The sequence below is a fragment of the Austrofundulus limnaeus genome, unplaced genomic scaffold (assembly GCF_001266775.1).
Source record: "Austrofundulus limnaeus strain Quisiro unplaced genomic scaffold, Austrofundulus_limnaeus-1.0 Scaffold430, whole genome shotgun sequence".
NCBI classification, from domain to species: domain Eukaryota; kingdom Metazoa; phylum Chordata; class Actinopteri; order Cyprinodontiformes; family Rivulidae; genus Austrofundulus; species Austrofundulus limnaeus.
In genome coordinates, this window is record NW_013952832.1 from 225,061 (window position 1) to 232,975 (window position 7,915).

At 40.3% G+C, this 7,915-nt stretch overlaps 2 protein-coding genes and 1 long non-coding RNA gene across 3 annotated transcripts in view; 2 read left to right on the top strand and 1 right to left on the bottom strand.

The window, feature by feature from the left end:
• napba (N-ethylmaleimide-sensitive factor attachment protein, beta a) overlaps positions 1-3,170 on the bottom strand; it is a gene marked incomplete in the record, with an annotated part of 14,590 nt that extends 11,420 nt beyond the window's left edge. Inside the window, 1 exon segment of the mRNA XM_014024602.1 lies at positions 2,969-3,170. Within this exon segment, the coding sequence (XP_013880056.1) occupies positions 2,969-3,066 (98 nt within the window).
• Positions 3,171-4,770: 1,600 nt separating this feature from the next.
• Positions 4,771-7,382, top strand: LOC106529248 (uncharacterized). The gene is made up of 4 exons (XR_001311615.1): positions 4,771-4,833; positions 6,536-6,661; positions 7,138-7,202; positions 7,288-7,382. It is a non-coding gene; the product is annotated as an uncharacterized LOC106529248 (long non-coding RNA).
• A 75-nt stretch (positions 7,383-7,457) lies between these two features.
• mcm8 (minichromosome maintenance 8 homologous recombination repair factor) overlaps positions 7,458-7,915 on the top strand; it is a gene marked incomplete in the record, with an annotated part of 26,640 nt that continues 26,182 nt past the window's right edge. Inside the window, 1 exon segment of the mRNA XM_014024604.1 lies at positions 7,458-7,589.

Genomic DNA, 7,915 nt, shown 5'->3' on the forward strand with positions numbered 1-7,915 from the left:
CCATCCATCCATCCATCCATCCATCCATCCATCCATCCATCCATCCATCCATCCATCCATCCATCCATCATCCATCTGTCATCCATCCATCCATCCATCCATCCATCCATCATCCATCCATCCATCCATCATCCATCCATCCATCCATCATCCATCCATCATCCAGTTTTGCTTTTTGATTTAATAAACATTTATTATTATTTGGAGTTCTGCCTGCATGTCTGCATTTGGGTCCACCTCACTGCCTAAGCTTGACAAGATGGACATGTCAACAACACCTTTCCAGAGAGGTGTAAGGCCAGCAGTCATCCTCATCAGATGAACCACCTCAGCTGGCTCCTCTGGATGTGGAGGAGCAGCTCTGCTGAGTCTCTCCTGGATAACTGAACTTCTCACACTGTCTCAGTCCAGCTTCATCTCAACTGTATCCATGATCTCACTCTTTTGGTCACTTAGATTTCACCACCATAGGTGAGGGTAGGAACATAGAGCGACTGGTAAACAGAGGGTTAAAAAAATGAGCTACATAATTTTCAGTGTTTGTCAAACTGACTGGATTACAGTCAGTTTTGTCTTTATAAGGTCAGTTTGCTGTAGAGGCCATTTTGAACTGGGTTAATTATTTTTCAAAGTTTCATTAATATCTGTCCTGTGGTTCAGGAGATATTTTGCTAACACAGACACAAACACGGACAAAACCAATCAACCATTTGCCTTTAGGCAATGATAAAAATGTGGAAAAAATAATTCTGCACTGAAACATCCAACAAGTGTCTAAACCAGGGGTGCCCAAACATTTTCCCTGAGAGGACCAAAATTAAAATCAATCTGAGGGCCGCGGGCCAAATGCAATACGCAAATACTTAAGTAAAGTTGTTTTATTTTTTATGATTAAGCTAGCAGACAGTGTGGTTGCCTACATTCTTTAGTTTTTTTTTCAGCCCATGGAGAAAATTCAACGTACGCTCAGGCAGCAAAGGCTCATGGGACTTTTCATAATTTAAAATTTGAATATATGTGGTCTTATAAGGTGTGCAAATCTGTATGGGCTTAAATCTAATCTAAATGTCTCTTATAGTTACTTGTATTTTATATTTAATCTTAACATAATTACAATCTAGTAACCAGGACAACTGCTGGTGGGCCAAATCAAACAGCTTGGCAGGCCAATTTTGGCCCGCGGGCCCCACTTTGGGCATCTCTTGTCTAAACGTTGTGTTTTAGAAGCCTTTACATTTTGTACAGGCATCTGAGAGGACAACTAACAAACTATATTCAGTAAACATCTGGAGGAGATGTTAAAACTCACAGTGAAAACAGTTTTTATATGTGTGAGTGCAGAAATCAGAGCAGAAACTCATTAAATAATCATCAAGCTGCTGCTCAGACAGGAAATATCTGTAAGGAAGTCCAACTGGGTCAGTCTGATGAGAGCCTCTAAATCCTGTTTATGAGGTTGTATCTCAGAATATTGAGTTAAGTTATAATTACAGGTTAGCATTTATTATGATGTAATCATCAGAGCAGAAACATGTTTCCACATGTGACCCAGTTTGGTTCTGTTAACAGTCACTCATGAATCTGTCACATTTATCAGGATGTTTTGAGGTTATTTCTCTCTGTGGATCCAAACATGTTGGACCGTTGAGATTTTACAAGAAAACTGTTTCAGCTCTGAGTGATTTTTTTCTCCCTGCGTCGAACCAGTTGGACTGAGTCTGTAGTATTTTATTATAAAGAAAATGTATTTTAGATGTTTGTCAGTGAGTCTGTGTTTATTTAGCAAAACATCTCATTAACCAGTCGGTGGATTTTAACAACACTCAGAAAATAATCATTACAGATTCTGTAAGTCAGTTAAAGATGGCCGCCACAACTTATCAACTCAGCATCCCCAAAAAAACTAGAAGACTGTCAGTTTAACAGATTAACAGCTGCTTGTTCTCACATATAAACCTACTTTTTACTTTTTTCTCTTTTTATTTGATCATGTCCTCTTAGTTTAATGGAGCTCAGAGGGACCTTCAAGGTTTTGTGATCATGTTATAATCCAACTCCTCCAGTCCTTTGTCTCTGACCTGTGGAGTCTGCCTTGGTCTTCATGATGTCTGTTCATTAGTGTAGACCTGTTGATTGCTCACAGGTTGATTAACTAATGAGGTTTCATTAGGTAATGGTTAAAATAAATACACAATTCTACTTTTTATATTTTACTTCATTAATATACAGTTGATGCTCCTAATCAAATTTTAAAACTCTAATCAAGACTGTGAAGCAACAAAAACAGGATGAATGAAACATCTGTAAATTTAACAGAAAAAAACCCAAAGGTTCATTTGTTAAATTCTGCAAACATCCTCAGTTCTCATCGATTAATATTCGATCATCAGACTTCATATCATTCATCCATTTTAATTGCAAATGTCCTCTTTTCTAATCCCTTTCACAAACGAATAATAACTGAGACCCCTCCTCCTCCTCCTGCTCTTCATCTTCCTCCTCCTCCGGGTTTCCTCGGTTGCTCTCCCCGCCTCCCTGCAGCCTCAGCCCGGCCTGACTCTCCATCTCTCCCCGCCTCCCTGCAGCCTCAGCCCGACCTGACTCTCCATCTCTCCCCGCCTCCCTGCAGCCTCAGCCCGGCCTGACTCTCCGTCTCTCCCCGCCTCCCCGCAGCCTCAGCCCGACCTGACTCTCCATCTCTCCCCGCCTCCCCGCAGCCTCAGCCCGACCTGACTCTCCATCTCTCCCCGCCTCCCCGCAGCCTCAGCCCGGCCTGTTATGAAGCCTCTGGTGATAAACACGTTGGTCTGAATCATCAGTTCTGGTTTTTATTATAAACACGCAGAATTAGGATCGATCTGCTCCAAATAAAAGCAGTCCTGTGGACCGAGGGGCCCAGCGCGCGGACCCCCCCCTCCCCCTGCAAACACACGGATGGACAGTGAGAAATCAGCAGAGCCTGTTTTACCCGAACATCCCTCCCAGGAAGGAGCCGGACGCTTTGACCTTCTTGTCGGCCTCCGCCATCAGCTGCATGGCCTCCTTCTCTTTGCCCGTGTTGTCCATGATGAGCTGGAGACAGGCCGCGGTCCGCAGTGGAGCAGAGACTCAGGAGGTGGGGGCAGGACACGTCTCTGCTGGTGCTGATGCTGATRCTGAGGAGGAGGAGGAGGAGGAGGCTCTTCTTCGATGAGGAGAGGAGCAGATTGTTTATGACTCTGCAGCACCGCCTGCTGGATGGATCTGTGTTTTATGTATTTTAGCATTTAAAATAAAACACCAGAGGCCTACTGCACGAATCTAGGATACGGGATTAAACCAGGATTTAGGTGTAAACCTGAATTAATTAAGCCTTGAACTACGAAGCACTTATGTTTCTGTGGTAACAAGTGCTCTGAGACTAACCTGGTCCTGATCAGGCTTAAAGTGAAGTTTATTTAATCTGTTAGTGTTTTTGAGCAGTAGAGTCATTTTACTGCAGAAAACTGTTCCTCTAACCAAGTTTTACTGTCTTACATCAGCTAAAAAGTATTTTTGATCTTGTTTTAGACCCATATACTAAACAAGATCAGAATATGTTGGATTCAGAGCCGGCTCTTGGCATTGGCGAACAAGGCGGTCGCCTAGAGCAGTGGTTCCCAAACTTTTCAGCACAAAATACCAGCAGCAGAGACCTGTGGCCCCGGCTGTGGTCAGTTGATAAACATTATTTTCACGTCAAATAAACAAGAGCATAGTAACATTTATTACGCAATTTTTGTCCATTTTAAAGAGTAACTTACCCCAAAATTAACTTTTTTTTAATCTGATAAACTGTCTCTTACTGCACATGTCTGATCAGGTTAGTGATCCACCCAGTGGGTCTGGTGAACAAACCATGAACGTGCATTAATCCCAGATTATTTACAGCTGGCTTGAATGAACCACCCTAATTGAGCGATGCTTGGTGTTAGAGACACTGATAACAGCTGTTTACAAGTTGAAAGCTAGTTCAAGCTCAGCTTACAGCTCATATCCTGAATTTAGAAATCTGACTTTTGTACAAAAGGCCTCTTTTTCTGGCCAAACTTCAGGTCACTTAGAATCTATCAAGGTATGAAACTGGCTGCTGTGGATCTTTTGAGGCTGTTGGAGACCAGCTGGTGTCAAAACTGTGAAAAAATATCAGTTTTAGTTCTGGTCTCTCTGAACTCTGTCACTGAGTGACCATGGAGCTGTGACTGCATGACTGAAAACACAGATAAGAGTCTTTTTTAATAGAAATGTTTCAAAGCTGTTCTGTGTTCAGCAAAGTTTTAAAATTTATTCTGTTTTTATTGCAGGTCATCAACGAGGAAAAACAACCGTAAGAAGAAAACTTTTGTTTTTAATCTTAAATCTTTGAAATGAAAAACTTTCTCATTTGGATCATTTCCCTCCTGATATTTAGTTCAACAGCCAGAAAAAGAGCCGGAACAAAAGATAAGTATCATTTTAAAGAAATATGATGAAAATATAAATATATTTACACAGTTTTAGTAAAATAAAAGTATCTTGTGCTGATTTTTGTAGCTCACCAACTCCTGGAAAAAGAAAAGATAAGTACAATTTCAAAGATATATTTGATTAAATGATGTTTCTACATTTTCTGAGTCTTAATATTTAGTTTGTTTTGTTGTTTACTAACAGCTGGAAACAATCAAAGGTTAATAACTTGGTTAAAGAAACCTCCAGAGCAGCTTGTGTACTTCTACAGGTTTTATTTCTGTTTTCTTGTCTTCAGGTTTTGTACTGAACAGTCTGTGACGGACCACTGACCTGACCAGGGTCTACCTGACTCCTGTGGACCAGCAGGTGGGTCCAGGACCTGGTCTGATGGTTTCTAACAACTAGAATAAAAACAGATCAGAAGCTTTAAAAAGTGTCAACAGAATCCTGTTTATTTACTGAACCAGTCTGGGACGGACTGCTGACCCGTCCAGGGGTCCCTGCCTCTGGCCCGGTCTCTGCTGGACTCCAGGCAGCTGAGAGGGTCTCCCCAGTCCTCTGCTTCTGTTCCATCGAGTCCAGTCAGACCCCCCTCCATCTGTCCCTGCTCCTGTCCTCACAGGACTCCAGTCCAGAGAAGTCCACCAGGATGTCCTGCTGGTCTCTCCAGACCCCCTCCACCTGCCCAGTTTAGGATGGACGTTGTTAAAACCCTGCAAATGTATTTCTGAGGTTTATTCATTTAAAAAAATTAATTATTTTACAATAAAAAATAGAAATGAAATGAAAAAGCAGCAGAAAGAAGAAAAAACGTATATTTGCTCCTTTGTTCCAAATAATAAATTCAAACAATATTATTGTACAAATAACAAAAACATTAAATCCTTTTCAAACTAAACTTGTTGGGAATACACACATATTATTATATTTCTTTAACAAACCAGCTTTGATCATTTTCTTAAACACAAAACTTTAATCTGACATTTTTCATTTTTCTCTCCAGATTATTCAATAATCTTAATCCTTGAAGTCCACGGCTCCTTCAAACTGGTCCTAAACTGAGCTTTAACAAACATCTCTATCTCTTAAGATCAGAATAACTTTCTCTATTAACTAAATTTAATTGGATGTTTAGAGGAAACATGTTTTTGTGAGCTGTATAACCTGTAAAATATTAAATCAACCAAATCATATTTCAATCATTTCAACTGATAAAACAATATGTTTGATGGGTGACTGTAATGTTTTCTAATAATAATAATTAAAGCTCTTTTCTGTGATATAAAAATAGGATTTATAATTGTTTTACATGTTTCCCGAGACTTTAATGCAATAGATTAAGTGTGGAACAATTATTACATTTTATAACATAAACAGAGCTTTATTAACTGTCTAAGAGATTATTTTTAAATAATTTATGTGAGGTTTTCATCAATGATAAACAGTAACAGTGTCCAAATGGAGAATTCTAACATTTATAATGATAAGCATCATAATGTTAAAATAATAATAGTAGTTGACTGAAGGTCAAAATGACTCAGTGGTGTTTTATTACAGGAGACCAGTGACTGAACAGAGCTGAGCCACCATGGGAACTTCTGCACTTCTGCTTTTCTGAAACTCAATTGAGGCTTAATTCAGCCAGAATATCTGGAAAATCCCTTTAATCTCCTCTCCTGGTTTTGTGAAAGAGCCCTCTGATTCAGTTTGAAAGTTTATTTAGAAATATATTTGTTTTTAACTCTACAGTATGTCTTCAATCTGTTCCAGTCAAACTGGGTAAAAAAAAATGTGACCATAAATGCAAATAATAATCAGGTGGAGAAAAAAAAGAAACATTTTCCTCTGAGTTAAAAAAGACACCGTCTGACAACAGAAAAGAGTAAAACAGTAACAAAAATAATTTGTACAAAAAACTTAAAAGCAGAACGTGTTGTTTTTTTCCATCTAACCTTAAATTTGATTTTAAATGTTTAATTTTCTAAAACCCTTTAAAGATCAGTTTTAACTGGTCCTCAGTTTGAGAGGTGACCTGTATTTAACCTGCAGTAGTTCTGCTGTCCTGCAGGGGGCAGTAAAACACCTTCAGGCTCATCTGCCGCCCGGACCGGAAGTAACAAAGAAAAGCGTCACGAGCGGAGGGAAGTTTGACTGCTAACTTATGCTAACAAGTCAAGATCGTAACGTCCTAATAGTGAGTTTTACATTATTTTATAATTTTTTAAAAGAAAAACGAAGTTTTATGCGTTTTATTGACTCGTAACATTTAAAAAAGAAATGACGTCACTGTGAACCTGAACATAACAGAGAGAAATACCTGATATTTGCTGTAGGAGGACAGTTGTCGTGCTGTGTTTTTAAACAAAATGTTTTAACTTTATAAAAGTGCCAAACATTTAGAAGCATGTTTGACAGATGTTAACATGTTTATCTGCTGAGAACAAAGTTTAATTTCTTCTTAATTATTACGGGTCTGAGACACATGAAGTAACAAACAGCAGGAAACCTAAGTCTAACATGAAAAATGAAAGTGTTCAGTCTCAGAAGCAGACAGTGTCAGCCTCACGGACAGAAACTGGAAATATCTTGATTTAAATATGAGCCGTAACAACAGCTGAAGTTAGACGTATTTTTAAACAGACATATTAAAGTTTAATTCTGTTGTACCAGGTGTAAATGACCCGGTCCAGCCTACTTTCATTCTCTTCATGTAGAGACACACGGCTGAGCTGCAGGTCTGTATTTGACTGGACAAACAGCAACAGCTGCTGCAATAAAGTGTGACAATAACAAACTGTTCCTCCATGTTTCTTTTCAAAGGGATGAGTTCACAGGACCCCCGGAGAGGTTCATGGAGAGGAGCCGGGGGAGGTGGTGGATGGAGAGGAGCCGGGGGAGGTGGTGGATGGAGAGGAGCCGGGGGAGGTGGTGGATGGAGAGGAGCCGNGGTGGTGGATGGAGAGGAGCCGGGGGAGGTGGTGGATGGAGAGGAGCCGGGGGAGGTGGTGGATGGAGAGGAGCCGGGGGAGGTGGTGGATGGAGGAGTAGACCGTGGAGAGGAGGATCAGCAGCACCAAGACGAGGAGGAGGCTCAGGAAATCCTAACGTTGGGTCTCACAGAGGTGAGCTGTTTGTCTTTACAGCTGTTCTCAGGACATTCAGTTCATCTCATCATGAAGTTACAGCTGTGTTGGTCAAACCTCGACAACAATGTCACAATCTTGTGTAACACTACAAGAGGTCACAGTCAGAGTGTGAGTTGGAGGTAACTCTCAGCTACTCCCACCTCAGATTTGAGCTCAATGGGCCTCATGCAAGAACATGTTTGTATTCTTCTCCTAAATTTCTCTCACTTTTGTTCGTACAAAGGGTTCGTACGAACATGTCACGTCAGATTCAACAAACTCTTCTATCTTCAGGAAAAGTGTGTAAATGAGCTGCGTGAATT